Source organism: Triturus cristatus, chromosome 2_1 (genome assembly GCF_964204655.1).
Source record: "Triturus cristatus chromosome 2_1, aTriCri1.1, whole genome shotgun sequence".
Taxonomy (NCBI): Eukaryota; Metazoa; Chordata; class Amphibia; order Caudata; family Salamandridae; genus Triturus; species Triturus cristatus.
The window spans coordinates 1,104,381,547-1,104,406,879 of NC_140581.1; the positions used below are offsets into that span (position 1 = coordinate 1,104,381,547).

Consider the following 25,333-nt stretch of genomic DNA (forward strand, 5'->3'; position numbering starts at 1 on the left):
ACATGGCACGTGGTATCTCTGATCACTCGCCAGTGTGGATCCGGCTGGATCTCGGTCGGGAGGGAGGAGGGAGGGTGGCCCCCATTAACCCTTGGTATTTCCGAGACCCCAAGATGCGCAGGGCCCTGGTAAAGAAGGTAGATAATTACTTTAAGGACAATCTGGGATCCGTGGACTCGGCGATCTCGCTGTGGGAAGCTTTTAAGACCGTGCTTCGGGGGGAGGCCCTCTCCCTGGTGGTGACTGCCAAGAATCGGAGGGATTGCGAAGTGCGGCAAGTGGAGGAGGAGATTGCGGCCCTTGAAGGGGATATGGAGGAGGAGGTCACAGAGTCCTCATTGCATGAGCTTTGCTTGAAGCAGGCGGAGTATAGGGACCTGGTGACGGACGCCGCCAAGACCCTCAGCAGGGAACAACAGGGCCGTCTGTATGATGTTGGAGATAAGGCAGGGAAACTCCTGGCGTGGCTGGACAGGAAGGAACGGGTCAATAGAGTGGTGCCAGAGTTGATTGGAGAGGGGGGAGAGGCGATTGTGGAACCTGAAGGGATTGTGGAGTGTTTCGCGGAGTATTTTCATAGGGTTTATTCCTCTGTGTCGGACAGGCCGCCCGAAGACTCGTCTGATCTCCTCCGTGATATCGAGTTGCCCTGCCTCTCTGACATAGATAGGGACGATTTGGATGGCGACATCACGGTTGATGAGGTGGCGGGGGCGATTCGCGCGTTGAATTCGGGTAAGGCCTCTGGACCGAACGGACTGCCGATCGATCTGTACAAACTGTTCCCGGATAGGGTCGCCCCTCACCTGCGCGCCATGTTTTTGGAGGCGCGGGGAGATGGGATCCTTCCGTTGGATCAGCGGCTGGCGTCGATCGTGGTCATACACAAAGAGGGTAAACCCCGAGATAGATGCGCCTCCTATCGGCCCATTTCACTCCTCAACGCTGAGCCGAAAATTCTGGCCAAACTCCTGGCTACCCGTCTGATTAGGGTACTTGGCGATCTGGTCCACCCGGATCAATCTGGCATTATCCCGCACCGAAACACAGCATTGAACCTTAGGCGTCTTCATGGCGTCATCGCCAGGGCGGGCACGCTGCGTGAACCGGCTGTTGTGGCATCTCTCGATGCCACGATGGCCTTTGACACGGTGGAGTGGGCATATTTATGGGCCGTGCTGGCCAAGTTTGGTTTCGGTCGCGGGTTTGTGAGTTGGGTCCGGTTGCTGTACGAGGGGCCACTAGCGAATGTTGTGGTGAATGGTCGGGCATCTGCTCCGTTTCAGCTTGGAAGGGGTACTCGGCAGGGCTGCCCCCTGTCGCCTCTGTTGTTCGCCCTCGCCCTTGAACCGTTGGCTGCGTGGATACGTTGGCACCCGGATATACGGGGCCTTCGGTGGTCGCCTGATCACGAGGACCGTATTTCGCTTTATGCCGACGATATCCTGCTGTATCTTGCCTCACCAAAGAAGTCACTTATAGTGGTCTGTGACGTACTCGCATCGTTCGGTAGGAACTCAGGGCTTGTGATTAATTGGGGCAAATCGTACTTGTACGTTCTTAGTGGCGAGGTCCCACCGATCCCTAGAACATGTTCGATACAGGTTGCCCAGCAAGGTTTTGTGTATTTGGGGATTTTTATATCCATGGATCCTGTTGTGCGCTATGAGAGGAACCTGCTCCCCCCCTTGGCACGCTTGAGGCGAGATGTTGAAGGTTGGCGGAGGCTGCCGCTCTCCCTTGTTGGGCGTGCGGCCCTGTTCAAAATGATGTCTCTTCCCCGCTTCCTCTACGCCCTCCAGAACACCTTGGACTGGGTACCGGCTAAATACTTTCGGGAGGTCGAAGGCCTCCAAAGGACGTTGCTGTGGGATGGGCGGCCGCGAATAGCTATTTCAAAGTTGACGCTCCCATGGTACGATGGGGGCATTGCGCTCCCAGACATCCGACGGTACTACTGGGCCACGCAGTTGAGCGCGATCAACCATGGGTTTTACGGCCCTGTCCTCAGCCCTGGGTATGCCATGGATAGGTGGCTGCTGCGCGGCGGCAACTACTACAGGGCGTTGTATTCGCGGTCCCTAGACTCGTCCCTCAAGGGGCCCACAGGTGTGGCGGTGCGCGTATGGAAGATGGCGACCGACTCGCTGGGCTGGAAGGACAGGCTAACCCTCGCTACCCTATTGTTTGAATCGGAAAGGTTGGGAAGACTCTGGCATACGAAGGGCTTTGATAAGTGGGATCTGATAGGTATATCCAGGGTGGGGGATGTGCTGCATAAGGGGAGGGTGAAGTCTTTCGAGGAGTTGCAGACTGAGTTTGAGCTAGGGCCTTCAGAGTATTTTAGGTATATCCAGCTGCGTCACGCCCTCCGATCAGTCCTAGTGGAGGGTGAGAAGGTGCCGGAGTCCTCTCCCCTTGAGGACCGAGTCCTTGATGGTCATATGCCCGCGAGCACGATTTCGCTCATATATAAGAAGTTGATAAACGTCCGGGCAGACTTGCTATTGGGACTGAGAGAACAGTGGACCAGGGATGGCCTCGAGTTGGATAATGAGGACTGGCAGTCAGCGGTTTCTTCGCCTAAGGAGGTTGCGATCCCGTCGCGTCTGAGGCTGGTGCAGCTTAAAATACTGCACCGGGTGTATGTTACGGGGCCAAGGCTGGTCCACATGGGATTCTCGGAGGATGGCCTGTGCAGAAGGGGATGTGGTATGGTGGGTACTTTCCTGCACATCATTTGGGAATGTGGTGTCATTGTGGAGTTCTGGAGGAGAGTCCATGCAGTTATGGGGGAGGTGACGGGCATTGTGGTACAGCCGGAGGCGCGGTGTTGCCTCCTGAACGTTTGGGGGCCCACTGATCTCGATGAGGCACAGACCCAATGGGTGACTCTGGGTAACATGGTAGCTAAAAGGGATATCGCGCGATTATGGGGCTCCTCGGGTCCCCCTACACTGACCGCGTGGAAGGAGAACATGGATTGGAGCATGTTTAGGGAGAAGACGGTCTACTGCTCTAGAGGTCGCCCCCGGAAGTGGCATGCCATCTGGGGGTGGTGGAACCAATACAGGGGGGGAATATGTCTTGCCCCGGATCTGGAACCTCCCGAGGAACAGCTTTCCCCCTGACCTACCTTCCAGCACAGTTTGGTTTTGGTACCCGTTCTGGGCCTCTGCTGTTCCCCTTCTTCCTCCGCACACAGTCTTATACTTAGTAGATGAGTGGGGTCCTGCCTCCCCTGGGGGCTTTCGCCATGGGATTTCAATGTTCTGCCTTGCTGGGGTTTGTTGTGTGTTTTTTCTGTGTTTATTTAAAATTGGACCTTTGCATTACTCTTCGTACTGTATCCGGGACGCATTACTGTATCTAACTTGCAATGCTGCCGAACCTTCGGGCTGTCGGCTGAATAGCTGTGTCCTGAATTTAGAAATAAAGGTTTTCAAAAAAAAAAAAAAAAAAAAAAGGTAACAAAAGAGTAGTAAGCTGTATTGAAGACAAAAGCGAAGAACATGATGATGGACAGAATTCATCTAGTGACGATAATATATTATGTATTATTGACATAAATGGTGAAGATAATGCCGTACTAAATGTAGGCAGTTCTGAAAAGAAATAAACAGTATGTGTAGTAAACATAGGGGGTGTTGATCTACAAATTGTACCAGACTCTGGATCACCTTATACTATCATACAACCGTAATGTTTGGGAGAGTAAATTTGCAAATGTCTTGGAATCAGATCTTAAGCCTCCAGATATCCAACCAGTAACACACACTGGTGAGAAAATACCTATGGTAGGTTATGTGGAGAATAATTTCAAATTCAAAGACAGAAATGCAATGTGTAAATTATATGTTGCAGAAAAATGACTATCCGTATAAGGATGGATTAATCAAGGTGAACTTGGGAACATTCTTAACCCAAAAATGAAAAACCAAGTTATGCTTGTTGAAGAGTCTGACACATGTTTAGCTAATGAGGTGGTTAAACAATTCCCTAGTGTTTTTTCTGGTAATGTGGGAAAACTGTGTGGGTTCACACACAAGATAATACTCAAAGACAATGCGATCCCATGTTGCCACAAAGCCAGAAACATTCCCATCAGCATAAAAGAGGGTGTTATGGCTGAATTTGATTCATTAGGAAAAAAAGGGATAATAGAGCCTGTAGAAAGTTCAGAGTGGCTTGCTCCGTTGGTCGTAGCGCGCAAACAGGATGGCCAATTGCGCCTGTGCATTGATTTGAGAGATTTAAACAAAAACATCGTTGTTGATAAATTTCCATTACCAAGTATTGATGAATTACTAGCGCAATCTAAGGGAATCAATTGGTTTTCAACAATCAATTTAACATCGGCGTACCATCAAATACAGTTTCACGACAGCAGCAGGAATTTAACAGCATTTATAACTCCTTTTGGATGCTATCGCTTCGTGCGCATACCTTTTGGCCTTGCTTCTACTGCTGCCGTGTTCCAACGATTAATGAACAAGTTATTCAAAGGGTTGAAAGGTATAACATATTTTCAGGACGACATATTAATCATGGGTCGAGATAGAAAAGAACATGCTGAAAGCTGAAAAATGTCCTCCAAATCTAATCTGAAAAAGGACTAACTGCTGAACTAAAAAAAAAATGCTAATTTGGAATGAAATCGGTCACATACTTAGGACATGAGGTAAGTGGTGACGGTATTTGCCCAAAAAAGAGCCTGATTGATGCTTTAAAAATGGCACCAGTACCCAAATCAAAGGACGAAATAAGATCCTTTCTTGGGATGGCTAAGTTATATTAAAAATTTGTACCGAAGTTTGCGGCAAAGACTTATAATTTAAGACAATTGCTTAAAATCAAAAGAATTTTTGTGGAATAATGAACTTGACGAAGATTTTAAGAAAATAAAAAATGACCTTGTCTCAGCTTTTCCCCTACAAGCCTTTGACAACCTAGCACAAAGTATCATCACAACGGACGCAAGTGGAAAAGGCTTGGGAGCAGTCTTATCTCAAATAAATGAAAGGGGTGCAGTAGTAACAATTGCATTCGCTTCTCGTTCTTTATCTCCAACAGAAGAAAAATATTCGGTGATAGAAAAAGAAAGGCTAGCCACAGTGTGGTCAATGGAGAAATTCAGGCAATTTGTATGGGGCACTAAATTTATAATTCGAACCGATCACAAACCACTATTAAAAGTTTTAACGTCCGACGGTGTATTAAAGGCAACCCCAAGAATTGCAAAAATGAATATAAAACTATTGGATTTCACTTATGAGGTGGAATATCTTCCAGGAAAACGAAATCAGGTTGCGGACTATCTAAGCAGATCTCCACTACCATATGAGCCTCTGGAACATGATGAATGGGATAATTTTAACGTAGCAGCAATATATGATCATACTTGTGCAATTTCAAAAGAAGAAGGGAACAATAAGTACACACATGATGAAATTCTAAACAAATCGTCAAACATTATTACTCAAGGAAGGCCCATCAAAAATGATTGTCAGGGAGAATTGAGAGCTATGTGTATGTGGGAATTACAAAATGAGCTGTCTATTGACAATTCTGGATATATCTGCAGGAGAGAGAGAATTGTTGTTCCTGCATCCTTACGACAGAAAGTATTGGCTATAAACCATGAAGGTCACTTAGGTATCCTTAAACTAAAATCTAGAGTAAAAATGTTATACTGGTGGCCGGGCATGGATGGTGAAATTGAAAAATTTGTTAAACAATGTTCCATCTGTCAAGATTCAGACAAGACTTAGTGGGTACTCAAACCCACTCTTGGCTCCGGGCAACTTCCAGATCATCCTTGGGAAAATCTCAGTATAGATTGGCTTGGTCCAATTGATGACGAAGAAGGCAACCACAAATATGAACTTGTAACTATTGAGGACTACTCAAAATGGCCAGAGATAGAGATCACAGAAAACTTTGACACTAAACAAGTCATAACCTTTCTAGAAAGTGTATTCTTTTGTGAAGGTATTCCCAAAATAATTCTAAGTGGCAACGGCCCAAAATTTTCTTCCGACAAATACATCCAATTTCTAGAAGGAAATGGTATTAAAAGTAAGAAAACCCCTGTCTATAATCCTGCTGGGAATGGCATTGTGGAAAGATTCAATAGAGTCATTATAGTATACAGGCTTCATTGAATGTTGGAAAAAATTGGGAAAAAGAACTCATTAGCACTATATGGGCATACAGAATCACCCCAACTGGCACGGGTTATAGCCCTTGTAGAATCTTACGAGGAAGGGAACCATTCTCTAAAGACAATGTTGCATGGAATACCATGAAGACTTGTGGCAAATGGTCACCAGCTGGAGTCAGGTCCAATTTGAGGAAAATGCATGGAACTAGTAAAACTTATTTTGACACAATACACGGGATGTGACACTTAAAAAAGGTGATTGGGTCAAAGTGAAACTTAGCTCAAAAGTCAAAAAAGGCCAAAGTAAATTCTCTCTACCCCTACGTGTGGTCAAACCATATTCCAAGTCTGCTGAACTCAGTGATGGAAAGATTTGGCATTATAACAAACTGTCAAAATATAGTAATATAAATCGCAAGGAGATAGTAGGAAAATCTGCTTCTTCAATGAATTGGATGTGGGATGAGGTCACAGACACGACCATGGTTAATCAAGACCCTCATTCTCAATCCATCAGTAATGCTACCACTATTGATGACCAATCTTCTAATAAATTCTCACAGTCTTCAAGCAAAACTGGGAAAGTAACATGTTTTGGTAGAGAGACAAGATTGCCAACAAAATATGGAAACTACGCCATGTAATTATTTTAATTCTGCAAAGAAGGGAATAGAGTATACAAATTTGTATCTCAAAAGATAAACCTGTATCACATATGTTTCTTATAATTATTCTTTTCATATAACTCTCTTGTACTTTTGTTATCCTGAATTGTATCTTAGTAACATGATTAATTTTTGCATAATAACTTAGATTTTAGTGATATGTAATAACTCAAGTTTTTTCATTAATTAAAGGAAAGAGATGTTGCATCATAGCTTCCTTAGTAACCAGTACCATGGTTACGGTTGTTAGCTGCATCCAAGTATAGGTTCTAGATCTAAGCTAAGACAGTTACCTCCAAGACATCAAGCTGTACTGATGTTCCTGCTTACTCTGAATAAACCTACTTCCAATCCTTACATCTGACTGAAGCATCATTACAACCATCTTGTACATCTAAAGATGCCATCTAATCCCCCAAGTCTCACTGTCTCCAGAAACTGAGACAGGTTAATCAGGTGTAAAAAAAATACTACCACTGGGAATCTGCTCTGAATGTAGAAGCACCATATAAGACTGGTACTACAACTGTGAATGAGGACAAGGAACTACCAGCAGTAAAAACCCTATGTTGTTTTTGTTGTCCAAAACTCGTTTTTTGGTACCCAGGAGAAGGTGATTTTGAATTTCTTGTAAGAGCTCTGGTGAGGACCTCTGTAAGTTTAGAGGTGGTGCAGACAGTGAAACTCTGATGGTTATCAGTACCCACTGGTCCAGAGCAGAGACTCCTACTTGAAGGAAATTAATTACCAATGGAGATATTGGTAAACGAATTTTGTTGCGCGCGCTGCATCGCCAAATGCGATGCAGCGCGCGCAACAAAATTAGTTTTATTAATTTATTTCGTAACTTACCTGAAATCGGCCGTTTGCCGCATTTTGCAACCCCCCACCCTGCCCCTCCTCTGTGCCACGTCACCGCCCCGGTAAAACGCCCTACACGGGCCGTCACTGGTTGATGGTAAAAGTGTGGTGGAGATGAACCCTCTCTCCCTCAACCCACTTCTAAAAGGTAATAAGGTGCATTTCTTTACAAAACATGTTGTAAAAGAAAGCCTTGAAACACTGTTATGGTCAGATGACATTAGCATGTCTTACTAGCATTTGAATGTTTCCATTTCAGTTGGTTGTTAAAGGTTCAGGAAGCTGGTACGGACTATTGTGTCACAAAGGGACTGGAAATGGCACTCAAGGACTTTACAATCAACATCCTGTCTTATTTCTCCAGTCTGTCAGTAGAAAGCAAAAATACTGTTTTCCTATCAAATCCATCACCTTGTCCTGTAAACGAGCAAATAAGAGAGGTGGTACATTGGCAGCAAATCTGCACATCCAATTATATCCGTTCATGACTCAATTGGTCACTAGAATTGAAGCTTTCCTCCATTCAGAAGGCAGAAATTCTGCAAATGTACTGAAGATGTCCCAAATTTAGAGAGGTTATAGCACTGAAGCTTTAAGTAGGTGCAACAAAAAAAGAAGCAATCTGGACGGCAGTCCCTTTCTGAGATTTGTTTTAGGACTGGGGAGGGTTGGGGTTCAATTGTATGGGAGGCTTCCAAATAATAAGTAACATCAACTCTTTAGGATTTACTACTTGGTGCCCCATGGCCTCGTAATCAGGTGTTGCTAATACTGCTTTGTCCATGTTAGCATTTATTGTTCAGGAGAGTCTCCATAGCCAACAATGGCTACAGATGTGGATATTTCAGTCTTGAGGTAAGGCTTGCAGCTGCAGGATTAGATGGGAGCAATGAACCAAAAGCTTGCATCACTGGCAGCATCACTGAGTGGAACTATTCTGACGATGTTCCAGATAAGGCTGTGAGCTGAGGCAGACCCACAAATGTGATGTTACTACACAATGCACTTTTCCAGGGACCTTGGGAGGGTTTTATGAGACGTCATTTTAAACAAGAGAGGGTAATGCTCGAGTGGGATTGTAAAAATGTGCTCTCTTGCATTCCCCTTTTGGATAATTAAGCATTCTGAATGGGAAAATAGACTAATTAAAATGTTCTCTTCCAGTTAGATTATTTTCACAAGAGCACCAAAAGTAAATAAAAATAAAAAAAATTAAAAAAAGTACACCAGAATGAAAAATGCTTCTTAATATTGGGAATCTAGCTTTAGTTTTTATCAAAATACAAAAACCCTCAATTGTAATGGGATACAAAATAGGAATGAAAACATACCCATCAAAGTGGAGGAGGAGTAAAGTCAGTTAAGGAAGGGAGCTCAACCCTTAACTTTTATGAAAAAAGGAGGAGGGAAAATGTTCAACTTATCTGGATAAATGAGCTACGTAAAAGAAATGCCCCAGCATCAGTAGCATTGCAATGGAGAATAAAGAGGACTGAGGTCTACAAAAGTATCATTTGTAATAACAAGTATAAGGATATGAAACTGAGTGCAAACGTACCCACTTTGCACATTCAAATGCCCGCTTCGCAAGCAACTCCACAGCTTCAAGTAAGTTTTTTTGTAGAAAAGGGAAAATCCCACTTATTAAATATAGAATTATAGATGGGTAAAAGTCAATTACGGGGATGTATTCCATCAAGTGACATCAAATAGTCAATGAGAATAAAGCTCAAGTTGTCTTGTTGTAAGGTACATCAGAGCCAGCTCTGAGACCCCATTTTAGTTTCATGTTTTAGCTTGACATCTTTTTCTAATAGTGTTTTTTTTCATGTTTTACACTAACATGATAATGTACTGAAAAGCTATTCGACATGCAGTTAATTTCTTAGTAAGCATTATCATCATGTTGTTCGTACATGGCTAAGCACACAGAATGTGATGCATTACGCAGTCCGGCTGGGGATAGCTGTAAGGTTTCAGACAAACCATTGCATCAGCTCTGCACCTTTGACAGTGCGACTGGAATGGTGCTTTTAGTATGTAAACTGCCTCTGTGCTACTTTGGGCAGAGGAGCACTCTTGCTGGGATTGTCCTGGAAAGGGGAGCACGGTGACTGAGATGCAGCCCTACGGACTCTAACCTTTTTCCTGCAACGGACAATAGCCTGCTCTACAATAGATCAGCTTCCTGGCACATCATACCCAAGTCTGGGGTGTTAGGTTATCCCAATGGAACTGTCAAAGAATACTCCCATTAAGCTCTGGATAATCTAGGGAGTGTTAGGTAGGAGTATAACCACATAGTAATGTCCTCATGGTTGAACTGTTTGTTTCACCATACTTGTAATGCTGGTTACAATGCTTTGTTTCATCTGCTTTATTGCAACTCACACTTTCTATACAAGAATACAATTGTTTCAATAAATAAATGTTTGAAAACCCATATTCATATCCTCCTCCTGTTTACCTTCGGCAGGCAAAAGTATCCATGATAGGGCAGATCAGTTTTCACGATTTAAGAGTGGTCATGTTTGAGCTTGCTGAAACCATCTAGTACCCTGGTAAGGTTAGTAGTTCAGATGGGGCACTGTGAGCTAGCTAGGAATCATGCCAACATATTATGAAGATGTGTTAACTGAGTTACCATATTTTGAAGTTTGTTGTCCAGATACATAGTCCTACTTAATTTGTAGGACCTGTATAAAAGTCTATGATGTCACTCAGAATCCTGAGGTAAAAACATTGTTATAATTCACTTTTTACCCATCTATAATTATATGTTATGTATGTTCCTCCTCCCCCCAAACTCATCTGCATCTGCTTTCAACTGCTACACAGTGACAGAGTAGTAATTGGGAAGCCATACCTAACATGGCCTCTGTTATACATTCCTGTTCCAAAAGTTTAAAAAACAAAATTACTTACCTGCCATTTTGACAACCCCCAATACCTTTCCCGCCTTCCTTCCTCCTCCTGTAGCTGTGCTTTTTGCTTTCAGTCGAAGCCGACAAGCAGCGCTGTGCTGACAATCTCTCAGAGAACCTTGTAAGCCTGGAGTGCCTTTATGGCATCACAACAGTGGGTAAACAGTTTGGTTAGCAACCATTGCTATGTCATAGCACTGGAATATGAGATTCCAAAACTGAAATAAAAGCTAAAGACTCTCAATGAGAGCCATACATAACATTTATTTCTGAAGATGTGTTTGTATAACAAACCAAAATTTTAACAACATTTAGACCTAAACATGAGCAGCATCATGCTCTTCATGCAAGCTTTACTTTCCCAGTAGCAATGCCTATGCCCTTTTTTTGGAGGCTAGTTCTTTATGACGCGAACTAGACCCAAGACATCTGGTATCAGAGCATTTTACATGAGCACCAGTTTCGTTACAGAATACCTTCAATAGCCTTGTATCAGTTACTCAAGAAAAGATGCTCTTCAGGCAGACTGAGGTAATTTGACTCAACTTATAGCAATAACCTTTTATCTTGATGCAACATGGGTACAAACTAGATTAAACAATGCCACAAATGCACCCCAGTAATAAGTTCCACACTGGCTATGATACATCAAGCAACAGCGCTAATACGGATTTAGCCTAGAATGTCCAATATTAAAAAGCTCCCAAAGACCAGTTTTCTGCAACTGAAGAAGAAACATATCTGATGGCCATTAAACTATGTTTAAAAAAATTGCTTTGCAAGATTCTCCTAAAATCAAGGGAAAAAAATCTAAAAAGCATTAAAAGCGATCAAACTATATCGCCCTACGACCTCTCCTTTTTTGGAGCAGAATCTGATCGACCCCTGAGCGGACCCCATATAGACAAGCATTAGAAGAACTTCTGGGGATAGCAAGAGCCAAAAGCCTACCCTGGTTTTCTCATCTCAAGGTCACTCTCACTAGTATAGGATTGGTATCTCTATGGGAAGCCCCTTTAGCAACCTCTTTGGCGAAATCAAGGAAGATACTTGTGGATTGCTACAGTGCCTCAGGACTTTCTTCGATTACGATGAGTTTAACTGCAGGTACTCTAACTAGGATAGGAACTTACACAGATTAAAGATGTTTATGGATACGAGAACTTTCTGGATGAGATTTAGCCAGTACTAGCCAGGAAGTTGTATTTGATGTTCAAGCATGGTTCGCTACCCCTGCGCACCTTTACTAGTGCCTGGTCATGAGATCTTGCACAGAAATGTTCATCCTGCGGAGCAGCAGAAAAAACTGAGGCACACACATTTTTCTTTTGTCTAGCTTATATAAGAGAAAGGCACACATGGATTGTACAGGTTTGTAGGAACACAGGGATCCCTAACCGTCTTGAGGAGCTTTGAATACTGAAATATGGTTCCCATCATGAGATAGTATTCGCAGTACCCGGATTTCTCTTCTCTAAATGGTGTGTTAGAAAAAGGTTCCTAGGATAAGGGACGGAAATTTTATATGAATTTTGAAAATAGGGATGGGAAGCTAGGTTTTATGCAGCTACGGCTCTCGATTATGACATTAGGTTAGCAATTTCATTGTATGATTCCATATTCTAATCACAGAATATATTAAAATGTATATGGATTTTAATCTATATATAAGTGTCTTATGCCTTTTTTGATGTTTTGATAAACTCCTATGGTTTTTAAAAGTTGAAACAAGGTTAAATGAATAAATGAACAAAGTAATGAATAACAGGGCACGAAGTGCTGGGAGAAATCCACAAGTAAAATTATATTTGTTGAGGTTTTATGTTGTATAAATTATTTTTTATCAACTATAGTAGAGCACAAGTTTACCTTATTTATCTCAGTGAGTACATTTGAGCTCCTCATACTAGCAAATTAGTCAGATAATCCATGTGACAGAGCAGACCCCAAAATGAGCCCTCTCCCAAGAAAATCTGAGGTTCTTGTTCCCCTGGCTTTTGTCTGAGCATTGTGGTAGCTTTTTGACAATTGATGTAGTATGATTGTTTTACATATTTATATTGTCATGAGCAGAGATTTGTATTTATAATGCTTTTATGTGTGTGTATATTGTCTTGCACTCTGCACTTTTATGGTTCATTGAACAGAAATAAAGTTGATTAATAGATATTAGAAAGAAAGTAACAACAAATTCAACCTGTTTCATCTTATTTATTGCTGTGATTACCTCCTCCAACCTTATTTCAGGGAGAGGAATCACAACTATGAGGGACGACTGTTCTATATTATTGGCAGGTGCATTAAAAAATTCCACTGAAATAGGTGGCGCAATGACTGTTTCAATAATGGGGACTTCTTCGTCTTTCCACACTAGTGAGTTTATCGCGTTCCAAAGAAGAGTGGAATCCCTGGTATCAGCAGGGTTAGTCTCAAGATTCAATCTTTAAGACAGACAATATTTCTTTCGGCAGACGGACAAACGGGCAGCAGTCCCCCATTCAGTGGGTGTAGTCTACACCCGCTGACTGGGGGACTGCTGCCCGGTTGTCCGTCTGCTGTCGTAAAGATTGAATCTCAAGACTAACTCTTACATCCAAAGATATCGACATCACTGCTCTGTCAACCGATACATCAGAGTGAGGTGAGGAGCACCAGTGAGTGTCTTCGAAATTGAACCAATTCTGCTAAAGTTTCTACAGGCTGGCCTTTTTGTCAAAAGGGTCATTGCTATATGCAGTTTCTTTTGTCCTGAAGATGGTCTGACAGACTCACATCATTGAAGACCGAAACGTCGACTGTACTGTTCATTTCCCCAATAATTGATGTATTTTAAATGACTGTTTTATTCATTAGGAGATATGTCACTTTTTTTGATGAAACTAGGAATGGATGTTTTTTACTCATGAACTATAGGTCAAAGTGCTCTGTACCTTTTTCATGTGTAGGTATTGAATTAACTTCAGTTTTGACTGTACCCTGCCAAATACATTTATATATTGACTATAAGATATACCTGTGTCTATTTTGTTGTTTTGATTTTCTGCACATTTATTGCACAAGTTATTCAATCTATTTTACTGTTGGTTCAAGATTTGCTAACATTGAACTATTTAATAATTGTTTTAAATATAACTTATAAGAAATTATATTTCCTGAACAAAATCCCTTGTTGGCACACTTTACCTGATATTACTTTAAGAAAGTTGGCATTTGTTTGGCACAGACATTTAGTACCTGTATCCTGGGTGACATGACTAGGTGTAGCTGGCGATTGGTCTTTGTGTATTGCTCCCAGACAGTAAGACAAAGGGGAAATAGGTGTTGGCAGAATGGGCCATCTCTGACTTGATAGTGAGAAGGAGCGGCCACCTACCACAACTGCACATCACAAAGGCTCTGCCTGAGCACACTCACAAAGTGTTTGACACTAGTTTTTTTTGACCCCAGACAAGCTGGGGCCAGGGCAGGGAGACAATAAATTCCAAACACCTTTGGGGGTGGAAACCTCCAGAATCTTCTCCTATTTCAAAGTGGGCACCAGGCATAAATAATGGACCCTCAGACCCAACTCTTCAGTACACCTCTGGACCTGTGGAAACCTCAGAAGGACCGATGACCTGCTCTGCAAGAAGGACTGCTACTCTGCTGCCTGAGAAAAAGGACTGGACATGACTCTTGTTCCCGGGACCACCAGAGTGACTCAAAGGGCTAGTTGGCTTGCCTCCTGATCAGAGCCTCAGGAACAGAAAAGGCTCCAACCACCTTTCATCCAGCAACTGCTATGAGTCTAGAATTCCAAGTGGTGCCACCCGTCCTAGACTTTTGGAAGTGGGTCCGAACGTGCTCTGCCAGCCCAGCTGTGGTCCTGTGAGCAGAATTGACGCAGCTTGATACTTCTCCTCAAAGTTGCATCAGAACTGCCACAGAGCAATGTATTCCTGACGCAGGAAACAACATCCTAGCCCAACAGCCTATTTGGAGCCGCTGATGCGCAACGCATCTTCGACATAGAACTTTGCACGGTAAGCGACTCATCAATGGCATTTTAAATGATGACACAGGACTCTGCACCAGTTAGCGCATTGTACTTCCAGGCACTATTTTTACCTAATACATTGAAATTGCATATTTCCGGTTCTACTATTTTTTGTCATTTTGATCTCAAACAATTTAATAAATGTTACTCTATTTTTCTAAATTGGTGTGGGATTTTCCTTATGTTCCGTTTTCAATGTATTACTGTTAGAAGTGATGCATAAATACTTTATATATTAGCTCTAAGTTAAGCCTGACTGCTTTGTGCCATGCTACCAGAGGGTTAAGCACAGGTTAAATTGGGGTTTGTTTGTGAGTTCACCCTGACAAACTGTGGTTGCCGCATGAGTAGGGCTTCACTGCCCTCCTACAGTAACCCAGTTCCCAACAAACACCATTGTCTTTTGTGAACTTTCCCCACTTTCAGGTGGTTGCTGATGTTTATAAGTAGGCTTTCCTGTGGCTGCAAATGCTTGTTGTAAGTCTCTAATCAGGACTTTCCTGGCTAAGACAGCTTCTTTTGCTGTTGTTGCAGATGGTAGTGCTAAGGCCACTGTGAGGTTTCATTCATTCTCTCCAATCAGACAGCCTTTAAAATAGAAGGCAGTGATTCTGTGTGTTCCATTTTTTCACCCACACGTCAGACAAAGAAAGACCTACAAGAGAATGGAAGGAATAACACTGTCTATTGAGCGGCTGTCTTCAAGTCCAAAAGAGAGAGCAAAGCGGAATACCACATGACTAGACTATGAGAATAGCCATAGGAAGCCAGGTATCAAGAGTCAACTTCTGCATTCAAGAACAAATTAGTTATCATCATGCCTTCTTGCATGGCTTCTTGAAAATTCTCTGTATCCTGTTCAGAAAAGTTTCTTAAGGAGGCACTACAAATGGAGTCACATAGAGATTGGTCATGCCTGCTGAGTAATGCAGTAGCACTTGCTCCTTTCACTGTAACTGCCCAAGTCCCACAGACTTTTCTGACCAACAACATCAATTTGCTTACTTTCAAGGGGGAAAGTTGAAGCTAGGGAAATGGGATGGTACTTTCTCGCTGCCTAAACTGTCAACTTCAGGTTGAGGATCCAAAAGGAGGAAAAGGCATTTGGTGTCTGGCGTCTTATACCTTTTCTGCAATCTGGAAGATGCAATCTTAGTTGAAGCTGGTGTCGGGAACAGTTCTACTGCTGGTTCCAATTATACTGGCGCCAGAGGTCAAATTAGTCTTGAGGAAGAGCAACAGCTCCACGTTTCAAAGATGGCCTAATTAGTGGTTTGAGTCAGCACTGAAATATTTAGTTTCACTGCCTCCCTCACTAGCACTTCACTGAATCCCGCAAGGTCAACCATCATTAAAATTCCAAGAGGTGACAACTCTGATAGGTTTGGCAAGTTGGTGAAAGATTGAACAAAAATTAGATCCTGGACGAGAATGGTGAGGAGTCCAAGAACATCTGAAATGTCCAAAATAATTAGTCTGAAGCCATGACCATCTTGATCGTCTGTCTTAAGTCTTGGAACTTCTTCAAGGACTAGGAGACTTCCTGAGATGGGACTTAAAGGTGGCAGCAGTGGTGCCAGTAGTTCAGGAGCTCTAGGAGGAGCTACAGCCACTAGAGAAGCAGGAATAGGAGAAGCAGGTATCAAAGGATAATAACACCATGAAGGAGACGTTCCTGAAGCCATGAGGCCAAAGACAGATATGTTCCAAGTGTAGATTTACTTGTAGGTGAATGCACTCTGAAATATTTTAAATACACAGAAAAACATTCCTGCATGGCAACACAATAGAAATCATACGCAGTGTTTATTTGGTACCACCTTTATTTTACTGTAAACTGTCCAAACAGTGAGGTCACTGTGTTCAGAAAGCCACACCCCTTTGAACAACCAAAGTTCTGATTTTCTAGCACAGGTGCGTATGGTATGAAGTAAGCATCCAAAAGTAAATTTAGGAGCGAAGGCTGCAAACAAATTTATGAAAGATACCAAAGCAGAAGTAACAACATTCTCAGAGATTTGATAGCGTAGCAGTTTTCTTTGCTGATAACATCTCCGAAATGATTCTATTTTAATAATCTATTCTGGTCTCCCTCGGTTCATCTGAAAACTTGAATATGACTCCTGTGGACGAGGGAACTGTGCGTGAACTGTGCAGTCACCAACAATAAAGGAACCAAATGTCAGCTGTATTTTGCAAACAGAAAGGCCGCAAGCTCCATGTCCTGTACTAGGTGGCATTTATTTAAAGGTGGTCTGGATTATCATTATCAACAACCATGCTATTGCATAAATGGAGGACACTTATGATGTCTTTGAAAGCAGCTTATGTGCAATGTGGACACAAATTCTGAGTCATACCCAAGCCGCATCAATATCTCAAAATAAAATAGTGTTCTTGTTTACATTTTTGCAGTGCTTGACTTACTGGATATTATTACCATAATTATGAATTCTAGTAATTATCTCATGTAGTCTCTAAACAGAGTAATCAACTTACTGGTTCTGAGAAAGCCTATTACTAATGTTGTTGCTCATGTAGATATAAGGGATCATTTCTCTCATTTTATTAATGTTCTGTGCCATCTACAGACCGCTAGGTAGTAATTTACTGGCATGACTTTAACTTCCTGTATACTCTACCACAAATCTATAAAATTGTCTCCTGCTCTTGATCACAAAATTATGGTTCTCTGAATCCTCTACACTTCACTCCTGCTACCTTTCAGAAATGCCATACTAGACAGAGATAGACAATCTAAAACCACTGCAAACCTGGCCATTATCTTTGAAAACAAGTAGGCCTGTAAACCAGCAGACTCACCATCCTTCTCTGAACTGATATCAGTATCAACCAAACTTACACAGGAAAAAATATCTGCATACACACAGTCTACCACCCATCAGCTAATAATTACCTTTCCGGACCACTTTCACAATCTCATTCTTTCCATGCTAATGCACTACTCTAACAAAATCTTTCTGGGCTGAGTAAACGCCAGTTACAGACGCTTCTACGACTCACGATTGGAGTTGAATAGCGGAGCCTTGAATGCGTACACACAGCCACAAGGACTCAAGGGTAAAGGTATGCCCATGGTGGGCAATATCCCGAATTGTTTTTAATTGACAAACAGAAGTGCAGGGTGGAATGAAAATACCCCACGCCCTGAAGAAGTTGCCGTGAGTTTACCCAGAAGGCAATGAAACATGTCAGCATTTTAAATATGAGCAATCACACAGCATAGAATAAAAAACGCAAGCCAGTGTGATTTAGCTCAAACCTGTATATCATTGTATATCATTGTGGGGTTTAATATGGTGCACATATCACAGCACAGTTCTTTCCTCTTTTATCACACATCCTAGCACTTGCTTTGTTTTGGGACAACAGTCATTCATTTCCTCCTACACATACTTCTTGCTTTTGGAGTGTTGGTAGCTGATGATGAGATCTTGAGGTAGCAGGCGAGTACCATCCTGCTTAATCCTCCTTGGTGTTGCTACCGTGAGGCACCAACACTCCCTCTCACTCTTTTTTCACCACGTTTGGGTGTTGGAGACACAAGTTTTTAGACATATTGACAGTTTTCCTGTCCTACCTCGTATGAAAAATACTTGTCTTTTCTTTTCTTTTCCTAGTGAGCCACACCAGTAAGTAGCATAGATGATACAATCACTTGCTTTAAAGATTGTCTAAAATGTATGACAACCGTTATGGATATATGAACTATTCGCTCACAATCATAGCTCCCCAAGGGAACAATAAATATAAAAATAAATTACATTTAACTGGTTAGACCACTTAGAAACTACTTTCTACACAGACCTTTAAAACTCCATGCAAATGGCCAAAATAAACCGAGGAAGGTCTTAGCAGGACCGATAATGGACTTTTCTCATTCAGAGTTCACTAAACTCCTAAAACAAAATCCTAATTCCGACATGAGAGATATATCGCACTACTCCAAAAACGTGAATTATCCTCCAATCTTTGCTACACCAAGGAACCTGACATCAGTAAGAGGCTCACCAGAAATTGTGGAAAGCAAGAGCAATAGAACAAACAAACGCTCTGCAAGCCTTAAGACAAAGAAGAATTCACAAATACTTAATATTCAAGACAAAATGAAACTATTTTAAAGAACAAATCAATAAGGCTTCTACAACCCTCCTGTCACTCTTCCAAGCGATTTTATCAACCAAAACCAGAAGGCATCATCGACTATGGCCACCGGACATTTTTCAACCATGAAATCTATATTATGCACATCTTCACCCAACCTCTAAAAGGCCATCAAGATCCATTACTAAATGGTCATCCTTCAAAAAACTTGACATGCTAAACCATCAACCTATGTTATGATGCCATTGCAGCCAATTTATTATAAGTATGCACACAAGACATCGTGTCACTAACACTCAAAATTGTCAATAAATACATCACCTTAACAATACACATTATCCTAATTAAAATCAGGACATTTTACGCCCCTCCCTCCACCCCAGAAAAAATTCCAATCCTGGCCCTATGGTTATCCAAAATATTAGACCGGTATCCAAACTGCCCTTCTAGAACAAGGCAGTACTTCTGGTATACATATCTGAAAATAATCTCCTACACACTTACCTATTAGAAATCTGCCCAATTGCAGAACAGAACCCATGACCCTCACAATACTGGATGACATAAGCAGAACATTGGATGGCGGTAACTCAGGTCTCCTGGTCATGAGACCTTTCATCAGTAGTTGATACTATAAACCCTAAACACATCCTTACCATCCTACTCACCAGAATGAGCAGTGCAGGTCAAATGCTGAAATGTTCTCCTTCCCATAACAATCCATTTGCCTGGACTCATTCGGATCCCCCCCTGCCTCTAAAATGTGGTGTACCTCCGGGTACTACATTATCAGCCTACTTATTCCATCTATACTTAGCACAGCTCGGAGCTATGCTCAAAGAAAAGGGTAAAAATATTCATCAGTATGTAAATGTAACCAAAATGTACTTCAGAATCTCCCAACTCAAACACAATCACTGAAGTTCTTACTAAAAAAAAACAGACAGGATGAACATGTTCTAAAACTAAACAGGACAAAAATTGAGTATTTACTCCTATTTTAAAGACTACCACCCCAGTGCATTCTTGGCTGCATATACACTCAGTTCTGGACATCTTAACCACATTGGTCCCTTCAGCTAAATCTCTGATTTATCACTTACCAGAAATAACCTATGCCACAACATAAATCTAGGCTCAGCAAATCTGCCTATTTCCACCAATACCTTACCAGGAATTGGAAGCTAGAGCTCATTAGTCTAACATCAGACCTCTGAACAGTAATACAATATCTGCTTCTGTCTCACTGTACAGTAGCAACACCCTGATAGTTGGTCTCCCCTAAAACCTCTCTGAGCCATTTTATACACATCCGCACCTCTGGTCCAGGGAGCAAAAACGTTTGACAGCATTTTACCAATTTGAACAGACCTCCACTGGCTTTCTCTCAAGGCCATAACTGATGTCATAACCTTGTCACGCATAAGGTGATTTGCCTAGGTCTGCCATTCTAAGGGGCGAACTCCATACCACAGGAACACACAAATGCCAAATGCAAATACTCTACTTCTTGAAATCCTCTTGACAAACAAATAAAATAAAACACTAAACCAGCTTTCTCCAGTCAAGCACCTAGAAATTAGCATAGTTTCACTAAAACACTCAAAATGAAACTGAACAATCCAGGTCTTTTATAAAGCCATAAAAACACATCTATTCAGAATCTACCTGAAAGCAGATAATCAACAGACCAATCCCTCCGTACTGCTGCAGCAGTTAGTTATTGTTTGCTTGCAGTTTGGCATTTATGGGCTTATACATATATAGCCTGCACCTCTCTCTTTACTCATCTAGTTTAATATATCATGTTTTACGTAGAGCCACCCACTGCCCAAGTGGTGCCGCCCATGCCAGGTAAGTATCACAATAATAATATTCATTAACAACTCCTTAGTGTATGGCTGTTTTTCTAACTACCCGCAAAAAATTCACTGTAAAGCTACTTATCAAAACTGAAAACCTGTACCCCTTTGAGTTAGTCAACTATACACCCAGTATAGTTCTCCTAACTTGGGGAAAGACAGCAAAATATTTGAAGTTTACTGGTTTTCTGCTGACCAGTAGGTTACTGCTCTCATTGTGGGGCAGAGGCAGTTCTAATTGTGGTGCAAGATGAGCTAGGATCCATATAGGAGTATGGAAACACTGTGGCAGCACGCCTTTTGAACTTCTAACTGCTTTCGAGACAGTCACTATGGCAACTTCCCATACCCACTTCCATGTACCCTTATCCAAAGAGCTCTGAGGCTTAAACATGGTAGTTAACAGAGCTTCACAAAACAAACAAATGAAATAAAATAATTCATGACAACTGCCTCATCTCAGCTTGGTTTTGAGGTGCCTCACTGGAGTGGTTAACCTCCTTTTAAAATTAAGGGGTAACAAACTGTTACTCTACCACTACATCAATGCACCTTATAATAAATTTGCAAATGGAGTACAACATAGTTCCTCTTTTCTTTTTAATATTAATTTTAATCTACTGATCACATCTTTTGATTTCTGGTCTCCCTCTTATGCCAACAAAACGTAAGATTAGGTTTGATCAGCAGGGAGAAAACACTGCTGAGCATCTCCAGCAGTGCCTATGGCCTCTGCAATTCAGGATGGCACGTGACTTTATAAACTTAAGTGTGGGCAAAAGAGAGGTACTGCTCATTAGTCATTACAGTGTCCTTGGTCCTCATTTTGATAGCAAACATAGCTTTCAAAGTCACCAAGGTAAGAAATGTTGTGTTTGTTTAGAAGACCCCTCTGAATCACCAAAGAAAAGTAGTCATCTAATCCTATTTTTTCCCAGCCGCAGGCCTGAGGAAAATCCGACCATTCATTCCAAACCTCATGCATGCAACTCGAGCTGGAGCCTGCATTCTGTCCCACCACGACTAACAAAATTAATTAAATCTAGGCTTCACCTAGAGAGATGCTGAATTGACTTCGAAGGGCAAAAATAAATAAAAATAATAAAATCCAATCAGAAAAAAATGAGAAATGTTGACCATGATACTAAGGAGCGACAAGATTTCCATTCAGCAATGCCTCTTCTGTAAGATGTGCATTACACAATGTCTGACTTTTTTTTTTTACTAGCTATGCCCCCCTCCACATCATTATGTTCAGCATCAGATTTTTTGAGTTCCTTGCTTCAAAAGAATCCAGGGTTGGGCCGTTTTTTGACATTATTGAAAAGTAGCTGATGGGCCACGTAACAATCAATCTTCGAATAATCACTTATACAGTGGCCCTTCGCAATGCTTTATAAAAACATTTGATCTGCAAATTCTAATTTAATTCCTGCTGTATTTTTAGGATTTATCCTGCTTTAAGTGTCAACAAGCCTGGTTTCATCTGCACGCATTTTAAGCATTTCCCATTAGTCAAGATAATATTTTTAAAATTCTGACTAGAAAGTATAGAAACTGGACACAAAAGCTGCTGCCTTTCTGAACAAAATTTCACCCAAAAACAGACTCTTAAAAGGCAAACTCAAGAAAGACTACCTTCGCTCCATGCTTGTGTAGAACTTCCAAGACATCATTATGAGCTCTTTCCGCTGCAACATGGAGTGGTGTCATTAAACTAGAAAAAAAAAGAAAGATTACAGTTTTAAAAATACGAAAATCCTAATGAATGAGCATTAACTATAAATAAATTCAACATACTCTTTATTTTTTTCGTTGACACTGGCTCCTTTCCTGAGCAATAATTCTGTAATTTGTTTACGCTTCGGGTGCAGGGAAGCCACTGAGCAATGCTGGAAAAAAATGAAACATGAAGGTATGAGAAAAGAAAGCAAAGCAAAAACTGTCTAAAATAATTATGGTGCTATTAATTATGTCTTTTCAAGACACTGTATCTAGGCATTTGACAGATTCAGTGAGAGATAAGCACAGGAGCATCTTTCACAGATTGAACACATTTCGTACGTCCAACAATATCAATGACTTTTTATTTTACTCTGAAAACACATTTCCTAACTGCAGTGACACCAATAAGCATGTATTCAGTCTCAGTACAATATATAAATGATCATACTCTCACACTCGAGATGGCATTTCAAACTGAGTAAAGAAATAATTTCTTTATGTTTTGAAAACTTTCAGCGCACACATTCAATATAGCTAAAACCCATTCCGCTCGCTTGGATGAAAACAAAGGTCTCTTTTTTTCTACCTGTGAGGTATAACAAATGGCATATCTGGTATTCTACAGGAACATCCCAGGTAAAGAGGATATCCTAAACAAATTTTAATGTTGTACTCGCCCCAACCCCCTCCCTTAACTAAATGTATTTCAGGGTATTATAAGCTGCACCCAGGGGTTCTGCTGAATGCTCTGCCCCAATTTTAATTAAGTGCACTGGCCTCCAATAATAGTGTACAGTACTATAACATTGTGAACTTGATAGCGTTGCGCATAAATATTGTCAAAACATCTACTAATAAAATATTGTCAAGGTAAAGAAGAGAATATATACAAACACCCACACAATATTCTGAAAGCCAATATTTAGGCTACAATATTCTTGCAGTACAGTATTAAAATGCACAATATGCGCATATAAAACCAGCAATAAATACTGAGTGGTTTTGCATGTAGTTAAAAAAAAATCTCTCTCTCTATATTTATATATAGACGCGCGCGGGCTCGCCTGGGCAAAGCCCGGGCCAAGGGCGGGCCCGTCCTTGCCCGTCATTGGCCGAAAGAGGCTGGGCTGGGCCATGGCTCTTGGCTCCTTGGATTAATACATCAGTGCTCGAGACTGTGGTAATTTCATCTACTTTTCTGATTTGGGACTGTTTTTTATTGTTCTCCTATTTAAATGGGGCCCTAATTGAATCGAAGAGGTGTATTGTAAGTGAATCATTGTGTTCGGTGCTCCGTTTTTCTTTATTCATTTTTGTTAATTTTTCTTTTTTACTATTGTGTTGGGGTTATCTCGCGGCCCACGTTATGGGAAAAAGTAAACTGCATAATTCACTTCCCGGCCAAAAAACTACTAAGGCTAAAAATTCTAGTACGTCAGTAATGAAATATCTGACGGGGCCGTGAGTGCTCTCGAAAAACAAATCTCTAATGTTGAAGAGGCTCTGAACAAAGAGTCACATGCCTCCCCCAAACATATATTGCATGAAGGGGAGACAAACTCTCATGTGACAACCGCGGAACATCAAAACGGTTGTGTCCAGACTGGGAGTGATGAGATTTCCTTAATTGACTCGGATGTTGCACCATTGCCTCCACCCAAAAGAGTGTGTATCTCTAAGAAAAAAGATGCCCCCATAATTTTACCGCCGTTGATACATAACGCTCCCACTCCCACAAATACTCCAAAATCCAAAACTAGGTTACAACAGGGAAAGGACACTTTAATTATTACTAAAGCCAAAGAATGTGTAACCTGTCCCAAAAATAAAAGCAAAAGTAAAGGTCAAGCTAATAATATGTCAGGAATTACGAGCCTACTAACTGATCTAACAACATTTATTAAAGAATATATTGGTATTCTGGTGAGGAGACTGGATAAAATAGAGACAGGCCTGGTATCTATTACAGGGTGCTTAAAGGAAGTGACAACAACACAATTAGAGATCGGTGGGGGAGATGGATTAGGTAAAGACAAAAGAACAAGTTACTTACCTTCGGTAACGATGTATCTGTAAGAAACATTAGTTAGTTAGATTCCTCACCTTAGAATATCCCCAGGCGTCAGGCTGGATCCGGAAAGATTTTTGTAGCAATACCCCTTGCTCGCCGTCAGCGTCATCTGCGGCTCCATGTCCGTCGTCGGCGTCGTGCGCCGGAATGACGTCGTTGGAGTACTTAGACGCCGTCCTCGCACGCTGACGTCAGTTCTTATACATAGCTTTCCGCGCCAGGGACGCTGAGCCATGCAAGAGACCGACACTGGTGCCAAACAATCTAGGGCCCTGAAAGGGAGAACCTTAACCCTAGATGTCGGTTCGCAGAACGGGGAGGCTGGGTGGGTCGGTGAGGAATCTAACTAACTAATGTTTCTTACAGATACATCGTTACCGAAGGTAAGTAACTTGTTCATCTGAAAGAAACACGTTAGTTAGATGCCTCACCTTAGAATAGATACCCCAGCAATAGCAACCCCGGAGGTGGGCCTGCGAACCAAGATCACACCAGAAAGTCCTGGAGAACAGAACGGCCAAAGTGGCCATCTCTCCGGACTTGGCTGACCAGGCAATAGTGCTTGACAAACGTGTGCAGTGAAGCCCACGTTGCCGCCTGACAGATGTCCTGCAAGGGGACTCCCCGTCCCAGGGCAGTTGTCGCCGCTGTGGCCCGAGTGGAATGGGCTCTCAGCCCAACAGGAGGGACCTTTTTCACCAAGGAATAGCAGATCTTAATACACATCACAACCCATCGCGAGATGGTCCGCTTGTGTACAGCTTTACCCTTCTTAGCACCTACATATCCCACAAAGAGTTGGTCGTCCACCCGGAACTGTTTTGTGCGGTCCAAATAAAAGGACAGCGCACGTTTTGGGTCCAGACGGTGGAGCCTCTCTTCATCTTTTGAAGGATGAGGA

General features: G+C 41.9%; 1 protein-coding gene across 4 annotated transcripts in view; it reads right to left on the reverse strand.

Annotated features, from left to right (window-relative positions):
* LOC146866435 (poly [ADP-ribose] polymerase tankyrase-1) overlaps positions 1-25,333 on the reverse strand; it is a 555,840-nt gene that overhangs the window by 301,406 nt on the left and 229,101 nt on the right. For all 4 annotated transcript variants that reach the window (XM_085636500.1, XM_085636501.1, XM_085636499.1 and 1 more), the window contains 2 exons: positions 22,437-22,528; positions 22,275-22,353 (listed from right to left, as the gene is read on the reverse strand). In XM_085636500.1, coding sequence (XP_085492626.1) covers positions 22,275-22,353; positions 22,437-22,528 — 171 coding nt within the window. The remainder of the gene's footprint in view (positions 1-22,274; positions 22,354-22,436; positions 22,529-25,333) is intronic.